Source organism: Panthera tigris, chromosome E3 (genome assembly GCF_018350195.1).
Source record: "Panthera tigris isolate Pti1 chromosome E3, P.tigris_Pti1_mat1.1, whole genome shotgun sequence".
Lineage (NCBI taxonomy): Eukaryota > Metazoa > Chordata > Mammalia > Carnivora > Felidae > Panthera > Panthera tigris.
Window position 1 is genome coordinate 28,363,704 of NC_056675.1, and position 27,450 is coordinate 28,391,153.

Here is a 27,450-nt window from a genome sequence, read left to right on the forward strand (position 1 = left end):
TCGCCTTCCAGAACGGCTTCTACGCCCACATAAACGTTCAAACATTACAGCTAGCGCTGACCGACTGGCAAGTTTACAGCAGGGAGGGTGGGCAGGTGGCCCAAGCTCTGCACCTGCTGCTTCTCTCAAGTACGGATCCCGGCCTCCCTCCCCTGCCGGGCCACATATCTACCGCACTGTGTCTTAATGCACATCATCCTAAAGCAGGGGGCGGCCGAGCTCTGCATGAAGACCAGCCACCTACTTCTGTGATAGGAAAGGAGACGATCGAAACTTCCTGGAACATGTGTTCCTTGTGCACTTGTTTGCCTCTGTTCCTGGGAGTAGAACTGTTGGATGTTGTGCACTTTGAATTCAGAAAGACACCCCCACATTGCACACCAAAGCGGCCATAACCAGTTACAGTTCCATGAATTATCTATGCGTGGGAAAATACACGCAAAAAAATGGATACTGTCTGAATCACTGCAAATCTAAGCTACATCCCAGTGTTTCAATGGTAATTCCTTCAGTCACTTCTGAATTTGGGCATTTCTTCTAGTTTATCAGCCACCGGTATTGCTTCTGTAAACTGCCTTTTCATATACTTTGTGGCTCTTATTTCTATCAAATTGTCTTTTTCTTATCAATTTTAGGAGTTCCTTATCATCTTGGGTATTTCTCATGATATAAAGATTTCTTCCTGGTTTGAATGTCTTTTAATTTGCTTTAAAAATGAATCCTGCGTCGGGGCGCCTGGGTGGCTCAGTTGGTTAAGCATCTGACTTCAACTCAGGTCATGATCTCACCATTCCTGAGTTCGAGCCCCGCCTTAGGCTCAGAGCCTGGAGCCTGCTTCAGATTCTGTGTCTCCCTCTCTCTCCTCCCCTCCTCCACTAACGCTCTGTCTCTCTCTCAAAAATAAACAAACATTAAAAAAAAATTATCAAAAAAAATGCATCCTGTGCTACAGAATTTGAAATCTGTATGTGATGTAATCTGTCCTTCTTTTCCTTGAGCCTCCCTCTATGTTGAAAATATTCACACTCAAGGACCTCCAGACTCACTCCAGGTACCACACACTTCTTCCCAGGTAGGATGGTTAAGAAGAGAGGGACATCAAATACTGCTACAGGAACATTCTGTCCTTTTCCACAGAACACAGTTAAGGATGAGAGTTTAAAGCACTTCCCAAAAGGTAGGCAAACAAGCTAGAGTCAACAGGTCTCCAAATTATGCTGAGTGAAAGAAGGCCTCCCCAAAGGAGTACATCCTATATGGTTCCATTTGTGTCAAACGCTAGAAAATGCAAACTAATCCGCAGTGACAGAAAGCAGACCAGATGAGCAGGGAGATCGGGAGGGAGGGGGTACCAAGGGGTACGAGCACACTGAGCAGGGTGCCTGACTGTCACTATACTCCCGGGTGCACCCGTGTATGTTGAAACTAGCAAATTATATGCTTTAAGTGCAGTTTATCATGCGCCAATTGTAACTCAATAAAACCACTTTTCGAAAACGTAAGGGTTACCTCAAAGCTTACGCCGGCCAAAGCATAAGCCTTAAAGTCTCCTATGGTTCCCTCGACCGCGGTCAAAACGTAGCCTTCCTTCTGAGAGGACACCGTGTACTCCAGGTCACTGTGCAGGGGCCCGACGCTAAACAAAAGAAAGCAAGAGCACGCTGGAGATGGCTGCGCTTCACACCTGCAGGAGGCCTCGCCGGCCCCACGGACACCTGCTCCCAAACATGTGCTTTGTCACGGGCTTACCTATAGGCACCTTTGTCATCAGTGAAGACTGTGATCAGGGGTGAGCTCGCCCCCTTTTCACTGATGACAATCTCGACTCCCTCCAACTCCGGGTGGATCTGGCCTTCCAGAAATAAGCCTGCTTTCCCGTGGATCTCAATCAGCTTCCCTGGGCAACTTTCTAAAGAGGGAACAAACAGAAGAACAGGACTTAGCTGCAGTGGGATGGGGGCATTTTGGAAGGGGGTTTCCCGTTAAAGAAGGGCTTGAAACTGAGGTATATGAACCTAGTTCCAAAAGAGGCTGTTCACTATATATATCAGAAACCTCAGTAATTGGGTGGCCCACACCTCCCTCCATTCCTGAAAGAGTTTGCTCAATGGTCAGGAACGTGAGCACACAAATCTAACAAGGCTGGGTTCTCACTACCCCTCTCTCCACTGTCACAAGGCCTTTCTGGTGGAGGAGAGGCTGTGCAGCTGGACCCGGCGGGGAAGACGACCCCAAACAAGATGCCCACTGGGAAGCCACACTATTCAATACACTCTCCTGCCAAGCACAAACTGCATAAATGCCCAGGATCCACTGAACCCATGACGCTAGAGAAAACTGTTGGAAGCCAAAAGACAAATACCCCACCAGCAGTCACTTTAAATTGTCCAGTCCCAAAAAGACCCTCTCTCACTCCTACCAACAGATACACACACCATCAACAGTTCACACATATGATGCCTAAAGCTCTCATTTCAGCACCGGATGGTTTTGCTTTTCACCTACCTTTCAGTAACAAACTAAAAACATCAGGGAAAAAAGTAATCCTTCCTCAGAAAGATCACCCAACTTCTAATAACCACAGTAACTTTCGGGACACCTGGGTGCTCAGTCGGTTGAGTGTCCGACTTTGGCTCAGGTCATGATCTCACGGTTCGTTAGTTCGAGCTCTGTCAGCACAGAGCCTGGATTCGGCTTCAGATTCTGTGTCTCCCTCTCTCTCTGCCCCTCCCCTGTTTGCACTCTGTCTCTCTCTCTATCAAAAATAAACGCTAAATAAATAAATAAATAAATAACCAGTTACTTTCACGGACTGAGACGATCCATTCACTCAGCCACTCACCAAACGGTAACAGCTATGTGCCAGTGCCAAAGGGGATTATAAGGAGCCCTACAAAGATGGTTTCACTGTAACATCCACACAAAATAAATTTTTAAATGCAGGTAAAAGGAACGGTGAACTGCAAAGATGTGTCACTGGCTCACCGAGTTGACACTTACCTCCGCTGACAGTGGCTTCCATGGACGGGGGATAGAAGAGTAGCTCTTTAGAGGAGGGTGTGACGGTGATTTTCTCTCCAGACCTAAAACAATGAAAATACTTCCATTTGGTTGGTTTTGCCCTCGGTTAGGAAGGGTACGAGAAGAGAGGATGCCGTAGGGAGAGAGCTCACCGTGCCCAGTAAGAGAAATCATAGGAGAAGGGGCCTTGCAACTCGTCGACCATCTCCTGCGCGGGGGGTTTGGTCCTTCCTTCCCCAGCGTCGTCCTTGCCGTTCTTCTCCCTCTCCTGCCGGCGGCTCTCGATCTCGGCCAGCTGCTGCTCCCTCCGCAGCTCCTGCACGGACTTCAGGGGGCCCAGGACCAAGGCGGGTTCACTGTCTATGGAAGATCTGGAAGAAAGGAAGGAGCAGCCTAGAGCACGTGGTCACTTACCCCCCGCGGTCGGTGGGAACCGGACATTTCTAGAAGGAGTCACCCGTCAGTAAAAGCCTGACCGCCTTCTGATGCCACCCCAGCGGCACACTCTGCTCCTGTTCTGCATCAACGAATCGCTTTCCAAAAAATAAAAACTGAACTTCTTTGTGACAGTAGCAGTATCTAGTAGGTCCCGGGAACCAGTAACCAGGACAAATGACATTCCCTAACCATGTGGAATCCACATTCCAGGGGGGGAGAGACAGACAATAAACAGAAAATGATGTCAGACTGAATACAAGGGAGTAAAATAAAGCACCGTGGAAGGAGACTGTGCTGGCAGCGTGGGGGCGCTGTTCTTTACCAGGCTCCCGGGGTGGGGAGTGTGTTGGGCAAGGAAACAGCGAGTAAAAAGCCCTTGGAGCCTCGGGGGCAGCTCCCCTGCCATGCCCAGGGGACAGCAAGGAGACTGAGGTGGCCTGGGCAGCGGACCCAGGGAAGAGTCAGATGCGTCAGAGGGTCCAGGGGGAGCAGGTGTCAGACCCTGGATTTCATTCTGGGTGGGATGGAGAGCCACTGGAGTTGTAAGTGGAGGAATGACAACGTCCCTACTTTAAAAGGCCTCTGGCTTCTGCACAGAGAACACAGGCAGGAAGCAAGAGCCCATACAGGAAAGCCAGGCAGGACGGCCGTGGCAAGGATCCAGGCAAGAGACAGTGGATGGGACCAGAGTACCGAGGCAGCGTGCTGAGAAGGGACAAGATGATGGGCATATTTCAACTGCAAAGCCAAGGATCTGCACGTGGACTGGCTGGGTACGGATGCAGGGGAAAGAAGAGTCGAGAACCATCGAGAAAGAGGACAAAGGGTAGGTCTGTGGAGGGCGACAACCAGGAGTCCGGTTTGGGAGCCGGGGAGCACAAGATCCCCATGAGGGATCCAGGTGGTCCTGTCCAGCTGAAACACGCATCTTCTACAATCCCCAGCACAAGCAACCAAAACAAAACCCCCCTCCGAGGTTTCAAAGATATATTCAACAAAGGCTGAAAATAAGGTAATACACGGTCGCTACTGGTCCAACCAATAATTGCTACTTTCCAAGCAGGAGGAGGGTAAAAGGCACTCTTCCAGCACCAGGCAGCGCCCTGGGCCCACCAGGAACATGCCCAAGTCCTTTGCCTAGACCCCTGGCCGCCCTGGGGAACGGGGTGCCCCTTCAATCCACTCCCCTCAGCCAGGAGCCGAGGGCCGTCCCCGACACTCGTCCCGCCTGACCCCACTGGTCGGCGATGCCACATGCTGTCAACTCCATCTCCTCGACAGCCCCCCCAGGCGTCCACTGCTCTCCAGCCCCACTACCGTGCATCTGGCCGAACCTCCAATGACTCCCACCTACACCCCTGCGAGGGCCTCCGCCCCCTGCCTCATGCGGCTTCTTCTGTGTGTCCACTCAGCAGCCAGGGGGAACTTTGTGAAGCACAAACACCATCCCTCTACTTAAACACATCACAGTGTCTGTGCGACAATGCTGAGACCCTTAACTCGGGCTGGCCCTACGGGACCTACCTCCCCCCCACACACACCCCAAGCATCCACGGGGTCCAATTCAAAGCCCTCATCATAGGTGCAACCTCACAGTCCTGCGCGTGATGCCTGGACTACTGTCTGTGTCCCCCGTGAGACCGTGGCTGTGCCTGAGCACTGAAGAACTCTCAACATTTGTGCAGGGGTGGATGAGCTGAAAAGGCGGCGGACAGAAAGACGGACAAACAGTTGAGGTCGCTTAAGGTAAGGAGGGGGAAAATTACTCAGATTTCCATTTTCTGGCACAAAGATGATCATGTTGCCAAAAACTCTTTCATTTCTCGAGGAAATTACAGTGTTGGGCATCTAACACCTCACCGCACAGCAAAAATTCCTCTCAAAGAGGACATTCGCATGAACCCGACTCTCAGGGAGGGTCTGCCTTCCACAGGACTTTCTCCCTCATGACCCTTCACTTATCAGGTGCTCTCTACTTTCCAAGCCTTCAAGGAAAGGTCTCTAGGAAAATAGGCAATTTTTCCAAATTTGCTAAAACACATAAAATACGATGAACAAGCCAGAGATTTTTTTTTCCTCTAGCAAAGACAGGAAGTGTAGAGAGGTCACACAGAAATTTAAGGCACTGAAATGAGCTGTCAGAAGACTCTCCCTCATCCACAGTTAATTCTTGAGTCATAAAAGGAAAGGATGAAGGCTGCCATGAATTTATGGGGTATGTCGTGTGAGCAGAAAGGCCATTCGTATACATACCTAGAGATAAGAAATCAAAAATAATTTTCAGAGTGTCTGTTAGAGAAGTCCCCAGCCCTCATCCACCCCCTCCTGCGCTCAGACCACCGCAGAGCACAAGTCTTACTTGATTGTCACGGTGACATCCATCATTTTGTCAGTGGTGATAGTTCCAAGGACATGGTGGCGGATGGCTGTCAACGTCAAGATACTGGGTGAAGACCTATAAACCAAAGTGGAAAGAAAACACTAGCAACATCACCTAGTTCTTCTCAAAGGGTCACAAGCAACGCCCTCCAGGGGCACAACCGTTCTGACCCTGAAATATACTACCGAAATTGCTCCTAGTTTGGGATGAGGGACCTCCCGAACTACCTATCAGTGTTTAAAGAATAAACTAATTTTCCAATCCAAAACTTTACGCTTCCGATTCTTGGTGAAACTCTCAAGCATTTGTGCAAAGGGAAAAATGGTAGACTGGAGTCCAAGCAACTCCCATCGGTGAGAGCTGGAAGACAGAACCAAGATGATAATTAAGGCACTTGAAAACCATATCCTTCCATCCTGGGCTTACAGAATTCTTGGGAAAGACAGCTCATCGCCATCTCCTCAATAATTCATCCAAATGTCTTGAAATCCTTACGTAGAAATTCTTTTTAATACCTAACTTCACCTCTTCCATTAAAAATACCAAAAAAAAAAAAAAAAAAAAAATCCTTTTGTCTTCCAGAAAGAACTCAAGAAAAGACACACACTCACTTGACCCCAGAGAAGGCTCACAAACACCATGGGGCAGGGAAGACCCAGCTTACGTGTCATAGGTGTAGAACGCTTGCTCAAACCGGTGGCAGGAGCGGGGGGTCACCTTGTATACACCTGCAGCCGGGAAAGCAAAAGTCATTTTCAGAGGAGAGTGTCTGTGACACTGAGCGCTTCCAACATCTGAAATCCAAAGGCAGTGCCTCTCACTTGAATACACAGCACACAGCAGATGGGCAATGATGGGATCAGAAAGGCCTTTTCTGCTGCCTGTGACAGCTTCTTTCCAACGACCCGGTCCATTTAATGGCCCCTCACAAGCTCAGGATTTCATTTTCCATAATTGAACAACTCACAGTAGTTTAATCTGCACAAACCGAGCCAACAGGGCCGTGCAAAAGGAACAGGAAGTACATTTCCACTGCAGATGAGAACGAGAATTTTCCACTTAACAGATTCTATTAAAGATCCAAAAGATAACCACAGCCTGACCGCCCTCCTAGAAATATTCCTAAAACAGGGCACAGAGCAAAGCCCAAAAATTTACAAAACAATCGCAGAGAACACTTTAATGCCACGAGCCTGTATAGGGAAACACTCAGGTTAGGGGTGTAAGTAGTTTGCCAGAGGAATACTGTCAGTTTCAGGAAGGAGCAAAGTCTAACAATTTATTTCCCCAAATGATCATTAACCAACCTTTTGGACATTCTTCCTACAAAAACCTGAAATTAGTTCAAACTGCCTCTGCTGTTTTCATCACACTGAGGAACCCCCTGCGCAATAACCAGCAGGAAAAAATGCTTAGGTTTCTCCATTCGCTTTATTCTTTCATCCTACAAATATTGACAGAGCACCAGCACCTACTATAAGCCAGGTGTTGTGCTAAGTACGAGTAGACAGTGGAGAAGACTTTGTATTTCACCTTGGGAACCGAGAGAAGTCACTGAATTACCCACTAGGAAGAGGCAAAGTAAAGCCACAATGAGATGCCACTTTATACCCACCAGGATGGCTAAAATCAAAGAGGAAAGTAACGAATGGTGTGAACATGTGGGCAAACAGGAACCGCCGTGCACTGCTGGCTAGAGTACCAACTGGCACATGGGGCCCCTTCAGGAAACAGTCCGGCAGCTTCTTAGACAAGGAAACATCAACTGACCATATAGTCCAGCAATTCCACCCCTGGGCCTCTAACCCAGAAGAGAGGAAAACAGATGTGCACATAAAGACTTGTGCACAAATGTTCACAGCAACATGGTTCATGACAGCCACACACTGGTGAACGCACACACAAAGTGTGAACTATCCACACAATGGGATCCAGTAAGGGAAAGCTACAATCCACTAACACCTGCTCCGACATGAACTTCAAGACACGAGGACTCGAAACCAGGCTAAGTGAAAGGAGCCAGCCCAAATACCGGTATGGCAGGACCTCGCTTGTAAGTAATGTCCAAAAAAAGGCCAATCCACAGAGACAACACAGAGGAGTGGCTGCCTGTTGCTGGGGGCAGAGATTAACTGTAAACATGCATGAAGGATGCTTCTTCCAAGATGAAAATGTTCTACGCTAGATTATGTGTATGGTCGCATAATTCGGTACGTTTACTAAAAATCCTCGTACGTTGTAAACGGGTGAGGTTTATGGTCTGCAAATTGTATCTCAGTACAGTTGGTAAAAACGGAGAGAAGCCACCGAAGGATTTTAAGCAAGGTGTGAGATGGTCCAAATTCTATTTTAAAAAGATCACTTTTAAGGAGAGATCACTGCCCAATGGTGTAGTATTTTTCAAGGGGCAATGACCTAGTGGTCTCTACCTAACTCAAACCCAAGGAGACCAGGAACACTCTCTAGCTCCCAGCTCTAATTCTCTCTGTAAAAACAGCACTCCCTCCAGAGGAAAGAGACGGAAACACAGGGGTACACTAACCACAACCGAAATCAATAGCCTGATACACAAAGAACCACGGTAGGAAAAAAAAGCCCTTCACAATGATCCTCAGGTGCCTTTCCATTTCTCTGACTCAGAGCCCATCAATCCTTCCAGACTCACCAGGCTTGGACAGGCAGAATCGGTTGACTCCTTTGGAGAGGTTATAAATCCCCACGTTCTCAGGTCCATTTCCATCCTGATAAAATTCCTAAGGGACCAAAGCCAATACAATGACTTACTAGGGGAGACGGAGACACCAAGATGATTAATAATATTTCTGTTTCTGAACCAGTCATCTGTTTTACCCATTAATCATTTGAGCAGTTGGGCACTACAGGAAAATTAAAAACCTTCAAAAACTTCCCACAAAAACATGCTCTTTTTCACTCAATCAACTAATATTTATTGAGCACCTGCTATGTGACAGACCCAGGGCCGGGTCCTGGTGGCGGACACGGCTCCTGCTCTCAAGGGGCTTACGTTCTAATACGGGAAGACAGAAAATCCATTGTGGTCAATAAAGAAATTAGATTGCGGCTAATAGTAATGGAGAGGTGGGGAAAATGACCAGGAAAGCAGGCTAAAGCATGATCACAGCAGGAGCTTTTCAGCTTGCTGGGCTCAGGGCAGGCCCTCTCCTCAGCAGGTAACATTATGGCTACAGCCTGAATGATGAGAGGAAACCAACCATGTGCATTTCCAGGGAAGACGCAGTTGCAGGCGGAGGAAAACATGTGGGCAAAGACCCAGAGGAGGAAACCAGCCTGGTGCAGAAGCGGCGAAGGCTGGTGTGCCAATGCCCAGGGAGCAAGGTGGAGAGATAAGGAGGAGGTCTGGGCTAGGGAAAGGCCATCGTGAAGGAATGTGGATCTCATCCTAAGGGAAAGGGAAACCTGCTGGAGGGTTTAAGGGAAGGAACAATTTCCTAAATGTGTACCACCTGCTCTCAACTGGGCATCAGCTGACCCATCTCCTGGACAGCACTGCTTCTTGAGCATTTGTAGCAGTTAGAATAGTCCACAGGACCTGGAGACACCCGCGGCAATCCCTCCACGTGTCTAAAGTAAGCAATCGCTTCACTGTCGTTTGCCTCAGTTTCTCCACTGGAACCTGACAATGACATCTGCCACTGTCTGAAGCCAGAAAGGTCTATAAAATTCATGAATGGACCTAGACAGTCCTACACACGTTCTCCTTCCTGAAACCCAGGTGGCACACTGCCTATCAGGGAGCTACCTCAACAAGACAGTAAGATGTTAGCAGCTCTGTCTTTTGCACTAGAACATACTAGAGAAACTGACTCAGCTGTACTTATTATTAACACTGGCAGTACTGGGGCGCCTGGGTGGCTCAGTCGGTTAAGCATCCGACTTCGGCTCAGGTCATGACCTCGCGGTCCGTGAGTTCGAGGCCCACCTCGGGGTCTGTGCTGACAGCTCAGAGCCTGGAGCCTGCTTTGGATTCTGGGTTTCCCTCTCTCTCTATCCCTCCCCCGCTCACGCTCTGCCTTTCTCTCTCTCTCAAAAATAAATATTAAAATAATCATAATAACAATAGTAGTGTTCACCAAGGAAACCAAATACATAAGAGGTTTACTTAAACTTCATTACAACACTGAGAAGTGGACATTATGATCCGAGGGCTACAAAATCAATACACTTTACACGACATCAATGGCTTTCCCAAATCACTAATCAAAGTTAGAATTTAATGTGGGTCTAGGACAAGAAAATCTCCCAAATCAAGGCATCCTTCTGCTAAGGGACTTTAAACAAAGCTTCCTGACTAGGCTTTCCCAAATAAGGGGGAGAATCAAGGGGCAGAAAAGTAAATCTGACTTAACTATGGTTATAATATTCTTGGCATGCTGGTCCTTCCTGCTTTCCAAAGGACCCTCCAAAGAAGAGAATCCCCACAAGCCATTCATACCAGAGTGATTGCGTGAGAAAGGGAACATCTCAGCATATAGCCCGTCTGCCTAAACTCAATCGTGGACACGTCGTCTTCCAGAACCTCCACCTCCAGACTCTTGTTCTTCCAGCACCAATCTTCATGCATGATGCTCACTGGAAAAGCCACAACACAGACACACGTGGGCATAGAGCATATCACCTCCCTCAACAAAAACTGTAATGACTTAATTTTTTTAAATGTGTACGTGCAGACACACACACACACACAGCTAGTCGTGCTCAGAACAACTGAGTACTAAAGAGAAAATGAAACCAACGGTCATTAACGTCAACAAGAAAGAAACTGACAATAATTCAAGATCACACTTATAAGTAAAAATATTTAGGGATCAACAAACTTTTTCTGGAAAAGCCAGAAAGTATTTTCCACTTTGCAGGTCAGGCAGTCAAATATTCAACTCTGCCTTCATAGCATATGAGCAGCTATAGATGATACGTAAGCAAATGGGTGCGGCTGTGTTTGAATAAAACTTTATAAAAATAGGCAAGTGGCCCCCATTGCCATAGTCTGCCAAAACTTGATATAATAGAAAACAATTTCCCAGAAAAAAAAGATTACTTTATAAGTTATTCATTGCCACCAGCTCCAAGTTGAGCTTTGAAGAAGCAGAAATATAGGCAATGGAGTTTTCAAACTGCAGGGAAAAGGGAACCAATGTTGGCCAGGCACCGAACAAACTATATTTCATTTTGTTTCGCACTCTACAGAAAGGCTGTATTACTCCTATTTTAGCAGAGGAAACAGAGTCTCAGGGAGATCAAGTAACCTGCCATGGTCACACAGCTGCTGAGTAGTAGAATACATCACTGGAAATATTTCATACGCTCTGTTCTGGCATTTAGAGTGAAAACGGCATGAATGAGGGCCCCCTTCCAAAACGGAAGAAGTGTGTGGGTTGTCCTGACAAGGTGGTAGTTATGCATGGAAGGAACATCAATTCTTACACAATCATCCATTGCTAAACAACGCACGTGCAAGGTCAAGGGGCAAAGAAAAGTTAAACAAGTAAAGGTATATAGCTGGGATGCAATTTGAGAGCTGGGTTTTAGAAATTTTAGAAAGACAGGAAGTACGTGAAGGCCACAAGCTGGTGCCTATGGTTCTTACTTTTGTATTTTCCCGGAAGCACGTTGTCAAAGGTAAAAGTCATTGAGTTGACCTTGCCAGACAGCTGGAGGCTCCGCTTCTCGCCCTGGCGGCTCAGGGACTGCAGTGTCACTAGCAGGTCACCACAGGTGTCTGCAGAGAAAAGATAGGAAGGCTTCACTTGGCTGCCCTCACCAACGCCAGCACAGGTTTGAACCCTCCACCTCTGTGTGCCGCTGGCCACCATTTACCTCCTGAAGGGCAAGGCCAGCAGGGCTCCTTCAAAGCCAGGACGGGTCTCCTTGATTCCAGGACATCTCCCCCTCCCCCTTGCAGGTCATTAGTACCACATAAAGAAGCCACCGAGGTTGAAAGCGACCCATCACTTGCTGAGTACCCCCATGCAAGGCACAGAAGACCAGGAGAGGGAAGAGTGTCACAGGGCACCTACTAAAGCAGACGCGAGGTGAAAGAGGGGAAGTGATATTTATGGAGCACCAGAAGAAGACAGAAAACCAGCAAGAAAGATCTGGGGTGCCTGGGTGGCTCAGGCGGTTAAGCGTCCAACTTCGGCTCAGGTCGTGATCTTGTGGTTCGTGGGTTCGAGCCCCACGTCGGGCTCTGTACTGACAGCTCAGAGCCTGGAGCCTGCTTCAGATTCTGTGTGTGTGTCTCTCTCTCTCTGCCCCTCCCCTGCTCACATTCTGTCTCTCTCTCTCTCTCTGTCTTCCTCTCTCAAAAGGAACAAAGATCAAGGAACTTTACTGAATGGCACAGAACTGGGCCCTTTATCATCATAACATCACCTGTGACAGCAAAGATTGGCATGACTCTTACTGTGTTCCAGAAACTCGCACAGGCTCTCCATGCGCTAGCTCATTTGAGCCTCACAACAACCCTCCGAGGCAGGTACTGTTATTATCTCCATATAACGGAGGAGAGACTCAAAGCACAGAGAGGTTAAGTAACTTGCTGCAGGTCACACAGTGAGGGTTCAAGCCCACAAGCCTGGTTTCAGAGTCCACGTTCTTAACATCTGTGCCACACAGCCTGACACGACCATATTTAAAACCCTCTGAGAGCCGTTAATGTTTCCATGCTACAGAAGAAAAACAGGCTGGTCGAGTAAGTGCTTACTGTCTCACAGCTGGTAAGTGAAAGAGCTGGGCAAGAAACCCCGTGTTCTTTTAGGAGCCAAAGCAGAAATGCTCCAAGAGAAATGTTTCTGGTGACGCCGTGTGGCACTTAGAAAGAATCGAACACAATATGGATCCACCTTTTACACTATCCAACAAGGAACAGTTCACCAAAATCCCACTTCCAACTGCCTACTCCTTTGAAGCTCTCTGTTCTTGCTTTCAAATGACATCTTACCCAAACAAGAGACTTTCCCAGAAACCGATGCCAAGAACTGTACAAAGGCCACGTCCATCACGGGCCTATTGGTCACAGTAAGAGGAAACGTCTGGGGTTTCAAGGTCAGCCCCGCTCTGGTCTCCACCTCAGGGACCATCACCTGTGGGAACACACAGGACAACGTCAGTGTCTGCATCAAGGCTGTGGCTCCCCCGGCCTGCAGGGCACCAGAACATTCACCTGGGCCCAAGGCTAAGTACTTTGAAGGACAAAGGTCCCCTTCTAGGCTGAGTTTTATAATCACAACAAATCCTCAAACAGGCCACGGAAAGAACACACATTTCTTTTTTTTTTTTAATGTTTGTTTTTTTTACATTTATTTATTTTCTGAGAGACATAGAGAGACAGAGCACAAGTTGGGGAGGGGCAGAGAGAGGAGGAGACACAGAATCAGAAGCAGGCTCCAGGCTACGAGCTGTCAGCACAGAGCCCGACACGGGGCTCGAACTCACAAACTGTAAGATCATGACCTGAGCTGAAGTCGGATGCTTAACTGACTGAGCCACCCAGGAGCCCCAAGAACACACATTTCTAATCAGATACAAAAGAACTAGCCTTCAGCCGTACACAAAGGTGTATCTGGCGGGACTCCAAAGAGGCGCACAGCTGTCACCAGTACCCGGGGGGGTGGGGGGAACTACATTAAAGCCCAGAACCTTCTGGCTTGAGGTCACTCATGACATAAGCTATGAACTTGTCAACGTTATGTGGATGAGCTCCTGGCAGAGTGAGGCCTTTTCTTCTGGACGCCTGAGCTAAGAAGAAGGACTGGGGAAGAGTCCAGTGGGCAGCTATTTCATCCCTAGTGAAGTCTACCTCCCCAAGTTGCCCTTCCTTGGCAAGTCCCTTATGCTTCGAAAGGGCTTCCAAAGGCCTGTCAATGTGGCCAACTTCACAAGAGCTGGCTGACTGGCAAAGGGGCTAAGTACTCACACCACACTGTTCAGCGGAAGCAGGGAAACCGCTCTCCTCCCACCCCATCTCCTCAGGGAGGGGAGTCTGCCTGCTCTGGGGGAGAGCACAGTCTCAGAGGGACCCTTCCCAGCCCTCTCCCTCACCTCACCTGCCCTTCTTCAGGGCAGAAGAGCAGCAGCTGACTGGACAGACAAGAGCCCGAGCTGCCCGGGGACTCAGCCTTCCCCATGAGCAGGGCCGTGGCACTGAAAGGCACGGTGTGCTGACCTCTGGCTCTGTCCACTTCTTGCCTACCGTCCTGTGCTGAGGCCTTCACCCCCCTCGGTGAGGCCACAGGCCAGGGTGTCCCCAGCTTCTGTGCCTGCCTCGATGGAGAAATCAGATGGTATTCAGGGTGAGGTGGAAAAACACAAGCTCCATGTTGGCCTCGGGGGCCAGAAGCCATGCACTGTGGACCTGCCATCAGTAAAAGGTTAATGTTGATCTCCTTTGGGACTTACGGCTAGTCTATAGCAGCCAGAAGCCTAGGAAGGTGCAGGTGTGATCGGCAGCCTGAAAGTAACTGCTGACAAACATCGGGACTGGAAAAAAGAGACGCCTGAGTATCATTTTCATACTGGGTGCCCATCGGGCTCTACTGTGACATGCAGGAACGTAAAGACTTCAAATAAGAAACTGGGGACAGAAACGCTCCTTCTGTAACTCCATTCCGGCTAATGATAATCCTTCTAAAAATCACTGAATACCTTAAATACCTTAAGTAAAATATCGAATATCTCAAACAAAACAAAACTCATCATACCTGGACTTTGTAGGTCCCTGGCTTTGCTTTAAAACAAAATGATCCACGAGCATCCGTCTCCACGGTGACCAAAGACTTGTCCTTGTCTTGAGACGACAGGACAGCTTTGTATTTGCTCATCTGCTTGACAGTGTCAGGGAGGCGAGTGATTGATATCTGGCCACAGACACTGAACCTGTAACAAGGGGACCACCCATTCCGGCATGAGAATTCAGTTGTGACAGGAGAGGCACTTACCAACCCCAGCTGCGCATCCCTCTTCCTGCCCCGGTCCCCAGGACTAGTTTAACCTTAAGAAAGAGACAGAAAAGCAGCCTAAATGACTGCAGTCTCAAAAAACAACCTTTGGCGGGAAGACTGAACCCCTTTCTGCGTACAGGAAAAGGCACAGTGGGAGCCCAGGATGGGGCAATCCCCCACCGAGGAAGCCATTTTCAGAAAATCTGCGGATGATAAAAATGTTTCGGGTAAAGCGGATCATCGATGGCGGAACAGCCTCGGACTGAGGACGTGGGCTGGGCTTACACGCAAGAGCTGTGAGGAGCCTGACGCTGTGGCATTGCCCGGGCCACGAAACGGGGCGGCGTCATCAAAGACGCCTTCCTCGCCTGTCATTCCATACAGTTCGTGGATAAAAGCAACTGGGGAGATGTGAACAGAAAAGGTAATTAAATTAAAAAAAATTACAAAGCCAAAATAGAACTCCAGGAGCCACCAAAGCGACTTCTAACTGAAAGGCCCTATTCAGGTAATGACTCACACTGGAGGCTCTAAGTGAGCAGCGTGTTAAGTGCTGCGAAGTGTCCCCGGAGAAGCGCGTGAAAGGCGCGGCCCTTCGCTGCTGAAGACCAACCAAGACCATCATCCTGCACAGTGACGGTCTTCGTTTCTCAGTCAGTTGATGTGTTGAAGTGTAATAATGCACAGGGCTGGAGGCTCCAGTTGGATCTTCGGCTGACTAAAGGTTGTATTTTCTAATCCTAATGGATCACTTTAAGTAAAAGTCAGTTGCTACTTTTGACAGAAAGAGAGTAAGTTGGATTCGATGCTGGGTAATTACGGAGTACACACGACGTCGGAACGCCCACCCGCTGCAAATAAAAAATGGCAGAAAACAGCACAGTGGGAAGCTGTGTGTGCGGTCTAAGAACGGTGACAAGCCAGTCGTGCCTGCAGAGTGAAGTGACCAGCCTGCCACATGAGCTCACAATCTAGAGCAGGGGCCCACGTGCCAAATCCAGTCAGCTGCCTGTTTCTGGATGGACGGTGGGCTAAGAAGGGTGTTCACACTTTTACTTCCATACTTCTGAAGGGTTAAAAGAGAGGCGGAAAAATCAAAAGAATAGTTTGACCCACAAAAATCATACGAACCTCCAATTTCAGCGTGCTAAATAAAGATTAACTGGAACACAGCCACGCCAGTCATTCATGAATTGGCCATGGTGGGTTTCGTCATAGAGGCCGTATGGCCCGTGAAGCCCACCATATTCATTCTCTGGCCCTTTACACAGGAAGTGTGCAGGCCTCTGATCTAGAGTTAAAGGCACACATTTTGGTTCTCTCTCTCCCCAACTGGGCACTTTGAGAGTAAAAGGACAGGAAGGGGATATGGGTGAGCTATTTTCTTCCTTTTTTTAGTGTTTATTTATTATGACAGAGAGAGTGTGCATGCAAGCAAGAGCACGAGCAGGGGGAGGGGCAGAGAGAGGACAGACAGAATCCCAAGCAGGCTCCACACTGCCAGCAAGGAGCCCAACAAGGGGGCTCGATCCCATGAACTGTGAGATCGTGACCCGAGCTGAAACCAAAGAGGTAGACACCTACCTACTGGGCCACCCACGTGCCCGAATTGGTGAGTTGTTCTTAAGGACCTTTCATGATGTCTTAATTTATATACGTGTCATGGGTAACGTCACTTTTTTGTTCTAAATTGAACCTCTTTGTCTCTCAAAGTTTTAAATATTTTACCCATCCCACCTGTTTTAGCTCATAGTCTCAAAGATAACTATCCAGTTACCCCAAACCTCAAATGCACATTGGCTTTAGTTTAAAAAAAATAAACTAAAAAAAAAAAAAAACTAAATAGGACAGTGTTGTGTTACACTGAAGCCCTCAAAAATTGATTTGTGTCAACAAATTCATCAGAGGTGAATACGTTTATTCAGAAACTGATGATTTTGATGCATTACAAGATAATTATATTCTCATAGTCACTTGGACAGAAGCCAAGGCATTTCCTTCTCAAATAAATTGGGAATTGTTTTTTAAATAAGATACATGAATGAATTAAAGGGCAAATGTGTTATTTTGGCCCAAAAGGAAAATGAGTTTTTCGAAAGATGCTCGACAAATGTCGTTTTTCTCTCTTTCGACCCAAATACTCCACTTTAAAGAAAAAAATAAATACGAATATCATCCCCCATCTCCGTGAACAGCACCTCCTCCATCTACACAGTTGCTCAAAAAAGAAATCTGGGACCCCGACAGCACCAGTCTGCCGACCCCCTCCCCACATTATCTGGCAAAGGCATCTACTTCCTGTCCTCCCCTGCCGGTACCCTGGGCCTGCCACCACCCTATCCCCTCCCGACAACTGTCACCGTTTCCTGTCGAGTCCCTCCACGGATACTGTGGGTTCCCTGCCATCCCTCTTCCACAGAGCGGCCAGAGCAGGAGAAAAAACATCCATTCTAAATGCCCTGATCCATACTGCTTCCTTGCCAAAAACGCTTCAACAGCTTCCCATCACGGGTGGGGAGAAGAGCCCACCTCCACAGCCTACTTCAGGCTCTCTAACCTCGCCAGCTGCCTCCAGCCACGCTGGCCACCTTCCAGAAGGCTCCTCTCCCACCCCTCTGGGCCTTGGAACACACCGTTCCTGCTGTCTGGGAAGCCTCACTTAGCTAACTGTTAGTCCCCCCGGGTCTCAGTGACCGAGTGAGGGTCCTCTCTGGGCCCCGGCCCCCTTCCCTGCACACCTACTGGAACTTACTACCACAAGTTACTCAGGCTCGAGCCTGTCTCCCCAGGAAGACGAAAGCCCCATCTCCGTCTTGCTAGTTTGGTTCACTGTTACACACCCAGTCTTTATCACAGGGTCTCACCCACACCCAGTCTTTATCACAGGGTCTCACCCTGAGTAGTTGCCCAAAAATGTTTATGAAAGAAAAGGAGGAAGGGCATGAATCCAAAATGATTTTCTGAGCTCTAGCGCAATAGGGACAGAAGTACCGGGTTCCACTGGCGATGTACTTGTCTCCCAGATGCCACAGAACCTCTGACTTTGACCCCCACCTGTCTACAGAAAATGTCACCGTGGCCTCCTCAGTGACCAAGCCAATGCACTGTGCTTTCAGGGCTCAGCTCTGGGGCCTCCCTGACCGTCAGGTACCACCGCATACTTAAACCCCGTTGCCTGGATCTTCCCGAGGCCGCCCCTCAAACACCAGCATTCCATTTTTGGTCTACTGTTACCTGCTCTTACACATCTAAGTTGCTGGCGGCCGCCTGGCCCCGTCTCCCCGAATTACCATCTATCCGGGCACCTAGTGAAGAGCTCCACCTAGTGGTACTACAGATCCAGAGGCCACGACTGAACCCTTGTCACCTGAGGGGTTCCTCTGCCCTGCCCACAGCCATCCTGCTTCTCAAACCGTGAACCCCTAAATACTTTTCCAACCTGTTCCTGATTTCCCTGTAAGGTGAGCCTTCAGCAAGTCTGTTTTCACGCCACCTGTGCCCCAGTCTTGTCCCCTTCACAGCCACCCTCCAACACGGCCGCCGGAGTGCCTCAGTGAACATGAAAACCTAACCCGTGTCACCCTCCATGCTCAAAATCGATCACTGGCCGCCAGACCCCTGGTAGAGAAAACCCCGTTCTTCCAGTGGGAGTGTGAAGACGTCCTCTGAGATCTGCCCCTCCGGCCTCGTCACTCTCCTCGTCCTGCCCAGACACACCAAGCCTTTGCTCAAGTTGCCTCTCCCCTGGGAGACCCTGCCCCGCTTCGTTCAAGCCACGGTTCAGTGAGCATTGCTGCTGTCTCAGACACAGATGGTGGCAGCCCAGGCTAGACATTCCACGCAGGGGAGACAAGGACCCGATGTCTGACTCCAGGGTTCTCTGTACTACGTTGCATCACTACAGGACAGAACTGCACAAATTCAACCACCGGATGTCCCCTCACGTGCTCAAGGTAGGTACAACAAAGGAGGAAGAACTCTGACAGCGACCGGAAGCATCTTATGACAAACTTTTCCCAAGCAACTGTACTATCTTCCAAAGTCCTCAAGAGTTAAGCCATGGAAGGTCTTGGAGATGTGGAGTCAGACATGAGAGATCTTCTTCTAACTTAGACACATTTTAACTTCGAAGCAAAACAATTTTCCTTAAGTATCTACATAGAAGTACCTTTAGTTTATAAAACTTAGCACTAACCTTTTTGGATTTTTTTTTTCTTCATTTTATTTTAGAGACAGCAGAGAGTGGGGGAGCGGGGCAGAGACAGAGAATCCCAAGCAGGCTCCAGGCTCAGCACGAAACCCCATGCGGGGCTCGATCCCATGACCCCAGGATCATGACCTGAGCCAACATCAAGAGTCAGACGCTCAACTGGCTGAGCCCCCCAGGCGGCCCAGCACTAATCTAAGAATGCCAGCCTGGATTTCTCGCAGGTGTCTAAAACCCGATGTGGATCCTTGGCAGAAACACACAGTCAGATTAAAGGTAATTCTGTTCTCCCATGGCTGCGAACGTCCATGCTGGTACTTCCAAAAACAAACACAATGACCTTACCCTGTTGCAATGATGTCAGCCAGCTGAGGTGTGTTAGGCGCAATTTTGATGGTGACAGTTTCAAAGTAGAGGTGCTCTTTCTGAGCGTGGATGGTGTATGTCCCAGTCGTGATGTTCTCCAGGCGGAATGAGCCATCGGCTTTTGTTTTGACTATAAAACAAGAACATGCAAAAGATGAGCCAAAAACAACCGTATATCCGCTCCGTCTCCACGAGAATGCTTGAGACAAAAAGCTGGCATGTTTTCACAGTCTTTAAGATGGTTTCCTTTCCATTTCTCTCTGTGACCAAAAACCAGCCCTGGCAAACAGTCCCGGGGGCCAACGCATCTGCTGACCTTTGATCTGGTTATTCAGAGTGACCACTGCCTCCGGAACACCTTCTCCTTCGGGTCCATTCAAGACCCTCCCGGTGACTGAGAATCCCATGACGTGGAACACGGGCTGGAAGACGAAGAACAAGGTCTGCAGATGCCTGAGCACAAGAGCCTCCCTGGTTCACCCACGCCACCAGTCAGCGATGCCACCGCTCAGCCCAGCCGCCCATGTGGGAGCCCCGTGTGCCAGCCAGGCCCCTCCCGGCCCCCCAACTCACGCTGCTCCCACACTGCTGTGCTTTCCCCGGGGTCCACCTGCTTTCTTACATTCCCAACACGTTGATGTCTGTCAAATAACTGAACGACAAAGATCTAGAAGTTTACTCCTCCAGTTAAAGCTCACGGAGTCAAACTTGAGAGAGCCCCCCACCCTTGCTCCCAGCTGCCTCCTCCCCTCCAAATGCCCCCTGTTCCGCTGAACCGCACCACCCTCCAGTCTCCCAACCTCAAGCCCCGGCGTACCTGGGACCCCTCCCCACACTCCGACACCTATCTGTTCTCTGCATCCCACCCCCGCCAGTCTCTTCCCACCACAACCCGGATTCATGGCCTTGTTGCCTCCACCTGGGCCACCTTCCTCATTTGCCATACCCCATGCTTGGTTTACACGTGTCTGTGCCCCCGCTCGTGAGTGCCATGGCTTTGCTCTCCCTGGAGTCACTCTGTTCCAGCCCCCCTGATCTCTGGGGCCTCAAGCTGACCACATTTGGGCACGGCAGGCACGCCTCACGTGGGCCTGTTACACCAGCTGCTCTCTCGGCCTGGATCACTCTTTCCCACACGTGGAGATCGGGGCGGAGGCCTCTCCTTCTCACCACTCAGGTTTGGGCTCAAACCGTTAGCACCTCTGTCCGAGAGGCCTTCGCTGACTGTCTGTCCATCCCATCTCAGGGGCCCTGCCTCCTGCCAGGGCCGGTCACCATCTATCACGCTAAACTGTTTCATTAGCTTCGTCAGATTTTTACCACTATCTGAAGTGACCTTGTTTGATTTCTTATTGTTTGTCCACCTCCTATTGAATGCAAGCTCCATGAACATAGGGACCTTTTCTTAGTCAGCTGGTATACAGTAGGCACTCAATAAATCGCTCCTGAATGAATGAAGGCACGCATGCATGCATACATACAAGAGCGTTTGAGAGAATTTCAAATAAAATGGCTTTTTTAAAATTCAGGAAGCCCCTCTTGATCCTTCCAACAAGATGTGGTTTATCCACATACTGATCCCTATATTCACCCAACAGCTACTTGTACGAGACACCTACTATGTGCCAGGCACTAAATCACAGTAGGAATAAAGAATAACGCTCTGATGGCTCCTGACCTCATGCAGCTCACAGGCCGCACCCTGAAATTTTATTCATGTGTTCAAAAACTTGCATTTGGTTGAGATCTGGGAATGTCCTTCCCCGCTCACCTGCCCCATCCTTCTCTGCCAGCCCCCTGAAGCAAAAGCAAGGACATCTCCTCACCCCCTGCCTACTCCGGCGTGCACAAAACAATCAAGTGCTTTACGGAATCTTAAAAAGCAGTCAGAACCCCACTGAGCATGTGACCTAAAAGCTAGCTCCTACCAATTTAAGCTACTTTAACATAGTACTTTCAAATGTAACATTAAAAGAAAGTGATTAAAATCTAATTTTTTCAATAACTGTAACACTGGGAGGTCCGTTTTTGGAGACCACTATTTTCTTTGGGGATCTGCTCTATCTAGCAAATTTTCTACAGTAACCATTATCTACTTCTGTAATTAAACATAAAATGTGATGGAAAACACATTTACCACCTATTTTAGGATCTAGGGAGTTTGTCACCTCTCACTCACCCCCTCCCTGCAGTCCAAACTCTCAGCTCCCACCTGGTTCATGGCCACAGCCTCCTAACTAACCCCTCCCTCACTTCCACCTTGCCCCTTGCAACCTCTCCTCAACATGACAGCCTGAGGAATCACACCTCCCCTCTGCTCAGAACCTCAGTGGCCCGCCAGGTCCTGTGCTCTCTGCCCTGTCATCTCTCCCTTCCCCACGCCCTCCATCCCAGCCACCCCGGCCTCCTTGGAGTTCCTCAAACCCTCTAGGCACACTTCGGCCTCAGGACCTTTGCACCTGCCACTCCCCCCGTCTCAAACACTTCCCACCCTGCCTCTTTCCCCTCAGGTTGTTGCTCAAACACCACCCTCACGGTGAGGACTTCCAAGGGCACCCTGGAAGACCCCAACCCGTCTCAGTGTGTCACCTCCTTCTTGCTTCATTCTTCTACACAACACTTATCACCTTCTGATACACTAGTGAATTTACCTATCAGAGCCACTGAGGTCTGAAAGAACAGAATTTTGTGTCTCATTAGGTCCCCACTGTACCCCCACCCCTGTGACAGTACCTGAATCGTCTGGCACTGGCACACACTAAATACATCTCATGGCACAAAGTAGCTATAACTCAGGCTCCAATTTTCTCAGATGAGGAAATTACTGAGAGTGGATCCCAGGCTAAACTGGAACAGAGCACCAGATTCTGTTTTTCCCAGCAGCCTAGCCCTTACAGATACAATACTGGTTGTTTATTCTTAAACACGTTTGCAACGCCTGTGCCCAGGGTGGGCAAGTTGGACACCTGTCCCTCCAGAAGGCAGGCAGGTCTTACCTCAATTTTCAGGCTGTCGTGTTCCACCGTAAAGTCACGTCTAGAAGGAGCAACATCAAAGGTGATCCTCTCTCCTCTATAGAAGGGGATCTAGAAGGAATGGTCTGTTCATTACCAAGGGCCAACAACAAGATTCAACCATCAATATTAATAACTGACCCAACAGGCCACAAATGACAAGGGGTTTGAGGCGAGCTGAGAGACAAAATATTAATCCTGTTGCCGATCTTAAAAGAGGAAGGCCCAAACTTTTTCCAGCTATTTATTACCAAACGGTCAGAATCTCGTCTTAAATAATTACACTACATAAAATGGTCATGAAACTGCAGGTCAATCATTTATTCCTTTTAACACCCAAATGGCATTGATTCTTGCTGCGTTGTAAGAGTCCCATAGATTCCCAGATGCAAATCTCCTCCACTCACCACAGTGTAGTCCCCACTTGGCAAGGAATAGAAGGAGAAGGAGCCATCTTCTTTGGAGACCACAAAGCACAAATACACCAGACTCTCGTCTTGGGGCTGGAAGCCGGGCACTGGTGAGATGTTGCAGCCCAGGACATCCTGTGCCAAGGGTGGGGGGAGGGAGGGTGAAAATGACTTCCTTTTCCACTTATGTGCTCTGGTCATCAGCAAATGGCCATGCTATTGGAAAATTTTTCTAAGTTTTATGTCACGAGATATGTATTTCTGAAATCCAGGGCATAGTACTGGAGATAAAAGGAACACGGACTTTTTTACACTCAAGGTGAGAAGTTAAAAATTGGCACAGTCTCCTTGGAAAAAAATGACATGAGTGTCTTCATAAATGACGGGTCACCACTCTCAACAAGAAAATGGAGCGCAGGGAGTCGAAGTGGCCGGCCCACACAGCCAGCAAGACGCAGGGTGGGGACTGGTCTGCACCTGGGTCGGACTGATTTCAGGGCCTGTGCACTTTCTGACATAGTCCACTCCTATCAAAGCCACTCAGCTTCTCGGGAGTCAACCGAGAAACACAGTGTTCTTAAACGTTGAGACAATACATCCACCTTGAGCTACATTTTCAGCAGTGTGTTCTTGGTCTGTAAGCCCGCAGCCCCGCCCACAAGTTTGTCTGTTGTCCACTTTTCTTTACTTACCTCTTTGGATACTACAGATGAGAAGAGAAGGAACTTCACCCCTTTCATGGGCTCCCCGTCGCTGCGGACTGACCCAGACACATTGTAGCCGGCTACGATGAGGGGGCTGGCGGCGTGGGCGTTGGAATTGGTCACCCGCACGGTGGTGCTCGCCTATGGAAGAGGGGAGTTTAACTTCCCAAGCAACAACCCCTCAGGATGTTCAACAACAGGAAGACGTGCTTCAGCTAAAATAGTCACAGGGGGCACCTGGGTGGCCCAGCCAGTTAAGCCTCTGGACTCCTGGTTTCGGCTCAGGTCATGATCTCACAGTTCGTGAGTCTGAGCCCCGAATCAGGCTCTGTGCTGACAGCACAGAGCCTGGTTGGGATTCTCTGTCTCCCTCTCTCTCCGCCCCTTCCCTACTTGCTCTCTATCTCTCTACTGCGCTCAAAAGAATGATTTCCTTGGCATGGTAACATTTTACTTTTTCACACTTTTCCACCTTCCAAATTGTCCACCTCTGTTATCACTCCTGCTACCATGCTGTTCTATCTGCTCCAATTTTTTTAAATGAGCACACTTTACTTTTTTTTCCGTATTTATTGGTGCAGATACATGCATTTTTAAAGCTGTCTGCCAAAGCACAATTTACACGGAGAAAACACACGCGTTCGAGGTGTACAGCACAGTGATTTTTCACAAACTGAACACACCCTGTGACTAGCACCCACCAACAGAATGGAACCAGCACCCAGAAGCCTCCTCACGCTCATTTCCAAGGCACTACCCCCCAAGGGCACTCCTTATCCTGATGTTTAGCAGCATACCCTACTTCGAAACACAATTTTATATTAATAAACTCAAATTCCTTTATGCATACAATTAACAATGTAAGCCTTAAAACTTATCCTAATCAGAATGTATAAGCCATGAGTTGTTTTTTTTTGGTTTTTTTTTTTTAAGCCATGAGTTTTAAACAAAACCTTTTTAAAACCCTGAAAACTGGCAGCCATGAACAGTATACAGAGAAGTCTAGGTGTGAAACCCTACTATCTGTTATACATGCATAAAACCTTTTCAATAAAAACAGAAATAATGATTCTGATGGTTCTTTTGCAAGAATGAGACACAGTCTCGGGGCACATGGGTGGCTCAGTTGGCTAAGCGTCCAACTTCGGCTCAGGTCATGATCTGACGGTTCATGGGTTCGAGCCGCGGTCCATGAATTCAAGCCCCGCATCAGGCTCTGGGCTGACAGCTCAGAGCCTGGATCTTGCTTCAGATTCTGTGTCTCCCTCTCTCTCTCTGCCCCTCCCCGACTCAGGCTCTGTCTGTCTCTCAAAAATAAATAAATGTTAAAGAAAAAAGAATTAAAAAAAAAAAAATGAGACACAGTCTCAAAACTAGTATAAAAGTTAACACGATGAAATGTCCTTTAGATCCTTCTTCAACTTGTTTTTCCACAGATTACAAAAGCTCACCTTGTCTGTTTCTTCCTTTTTTTGATCTTTTACTACGAACGATTTCCATCCAACAAAAAGATATGAAGACTACCCTAAAGAACACCTGTATATACACTCTAACCAGCTGAAGAAATAAAAGCAGAAACAAAATTCAGGACCTTGCGTACCTCCAAACCCCCACCTGCCTCCCTCTACGGATGTCAATGTCACCACGGACTCGGTGTCTGCCATTCCCAAACACAGCTTCAGGCTTTGTCTACATGGGAAGTACCCTGAATGTTTGTCACGACTATCTAAACAATACTGTGTTTCCTTACCTTCAGCTACTTGCCGTTTTCCCTCAACTTTATGTTTTTTTTTTTTACTTTATGGTTTTTTTTTTAACATTTATTTTTGAGAGAGAGAGAAAGAGAGAGCGAGCAGGGGAGGGGCAGAGAGAGAGGGAGACACAGAACCCAAAGCAGGCTCCAGGCTCTCAGCTGTTAGCACAGAGCCCAACGCGGGGCTCGAACTCACAGACCGCGAGATCATGACCTGAGCCGAAGTCGGATGCTTAACAAACTGAGCCACCCAGGAGCCCCAAACTTTATGTTTCTAAATGTACTCCTATCGATCTACGTAGCTCTGGTTCATTCATTTTTGCCGTCCAACAGAATTCTACTGTGTGATGAAACCACTCTCCACCTAAAGGACCTCAAGGTTGCTTACGATATTTTGCTATTACAAGCAAAATTGCAATAAACATTCTTTTATATTCTCCTTGGGCACACGTACAACAGGTTTCTAAAATGTTAAGTGTATTTATAGATTGCTGTTTCAGGCTGGAAAAAGAACAACAAATAAATCTAATCGGGTCCTTCTGGTGTTGATTCAGCTTAAAATAGCTACAGTTAATAGCAGACCTATTTCACAGAAGGAAGGCAATATTGTCACCTAAAACCAAAAGCAACATAAGCAACATCTGCTACACTGAGTTTTATCTTATAAATACCACCAAACCAATCAGTAGCACTGTCATTTTTCATCTACTTCCAGAAAAACCATAAACCCATTTCATACCTTGAACTGAAATCCGTACGTTTGTCCCCAAACCAGAACACTGCTGGCACAGCTATCAACATAAATGAAATACTCACCTCCTTCAATGCCCAGGTTGGATGAGTTGCAAGAATTTCATAATCTCCAGGAAGAACTTTAAAAAATGCAAACCTAAGACATACAAAGAGCCAATAAACTTTCTTTCAAAACAACCCAAGTATACTAATTTATGACTAGTATTGGAAGCACTAGAAAATAATGTTCGAATTATCACAAACTGGCCATTCGCTGGTTAAATGAGCATAAACAAAATTCAATCCTTCACTGTACAAATCACATCAGGGAGCACTTATTGAGTACTTCGTGTATATAAGAACAGGTGTTCTGTGGGCTGACAGGAAGGAGGTTTTAGGTTTCTCCTAAACCCCAAGGATTTCTGATCTGAGAACCAGTCACTGTGGCTTAGCCAGGGATCAGTCACAGAACTTGCAAGTGCATTTTGACAGAGGCGTTAGGCAGGAATAGGCATAGAGAAGGGAAGGGGTGCCAAAGGAACAGAAGTGGGAAGGGAGGAGTCCTGTGTAAAGAAGAGAGAACAGATCCGACAGGCTGAAGCCATCGCTAACACAAGATGATGCTGACGACACTGGTAGGGCAAATGACAGCAAGCTTTGAATCCTGTGCCGGAGAGTTTAGATGTGTTAGCAGAAACAGGGTAAAAGGCGTTCCGGGCTCTTGCACAAACTACTGTGATGAAATCAGGTGCTGACAAAGACCAGTTAGGTAGCTGTAGGCAAACCAGCCCCAGAGTGACAGGAGATGAGGCTGGGAAGGCCACCAGCAGGATTCTGATATATTTAACCTTTCAAAGCGCAAAGCCCAGACGACGAGAGGGCTAACTCTAGTGAAATGGACGATCAAAAATCCACCTAATTTCTTCTCCTGTGGTGGTATTTTGCTACTTTGCTACAGTAAAATGGAAATGACTACTGGATTTTGCAATTAGTGAGATTTAACCTCTACTTCTGCAGGGTAAGATCACTGTTTTAGGTAAGTGCAGAGGAATGAGATTCAACAAGTTCAGGTCACTTTTCCCAGCGAGGTCAAAAGCAAACTACTACTAGTCTAGAGAAAATGGAAGCCCCGCCTCCCCCAGCAGGCTTCAATCAAGTAGAAGTAAACGTTATCCCCAGACTGAAAAATAATTTCGACAACCCTCACTTAGAAACTGGATAGCTTACCGACAGATTCATTATCAACTTCTAATTTGCAGTTAAGTTGGTTTTGTATACTGAAGGAGTAATGATTTGAATGCTTTCAAAATTATCAGTTGGAACTATTCTGAATTAATCTTGGCACATCTGTTAACACTTACAACTTGACGACATAGATCCATTAAATAAATGGCTTTAAATCTGACTCAACAAGGTTAATTTAAATAGTTGTCGCTTCAAACTACAA

The 27,450-nt window shown here is 48.0% G+C and overlaps 1 protein-coding gene across 2 annotated transcripts in view; it reads right to left on the reverse strand.

The window, feature by feature from the left end:
- LOC102968488 (nodal modulator 1) overlaps positions 1–27,450 on the reverse strand; it is a 55,488-nt gene that overhangs the window by 19,127 nt on the left and 8,911 nt on the right. For both annotated transcript variants that reach the window (XM_042971171.1, XM_007087342.2), the window contains exons 6-22: positions 26,088–26,160; positions 23,507–23,659; positions 22,812–22,949; positions 22,387–22,476; positions 19,707–19,812; positions 19,370–19,520; positions 14,578–14,752; positions 12,819–12,960; positions 11,466–11,597; positions 10,314–10,450; positions 8,505–8,592; positions 6,504–6,567; positions 5,819–5,914; positions 3,174–3,392; positions 3,001–3,083; positions 1,750–1,909; positions 1,510–1,636 (exon numbers count right to left, since the gene is read on the reverse strand). In XM_042971171.1, the coding sequence (XP_042827105.1) occupies positions 1,510–1,636; positions 1,750–1,909; positions 3,001–3,083; positions 3,174–3,392; positions 5,819–5,914; positions 6,504–6,567; positions 8,505–8,592; positions 10,314–10,450; positions 11,466–11,597; positions 12,819–12,960; positions 14,578–14,752; positions 19,370–19,520; positions 19,707–19,812; positions 22,387–22,476; positions 22,812–22,949; positions 23,507–23,659; positions 26,088–26,160 (2,134 nt within the window). The remainder of the gene's footprint in view (positions 1–1,509; positions 1,637–1,749; positions 1,910–3,000; positions 3,084–3,173; positions 3,393–5,818; positions 5,915–6,503; positions 6,568–8,504; positions 8,593–10,313; positions 10,451–11,465; positions 11,598–12,818; positions 12,961–14,577; positions 14,753–19,369; positions 19,521–19,706; positions 19,813–22,386; positions 22,477–22,811; positions 22,950–23,506; positions 23,660–26,087; positions 26,161–27,450) is intronic.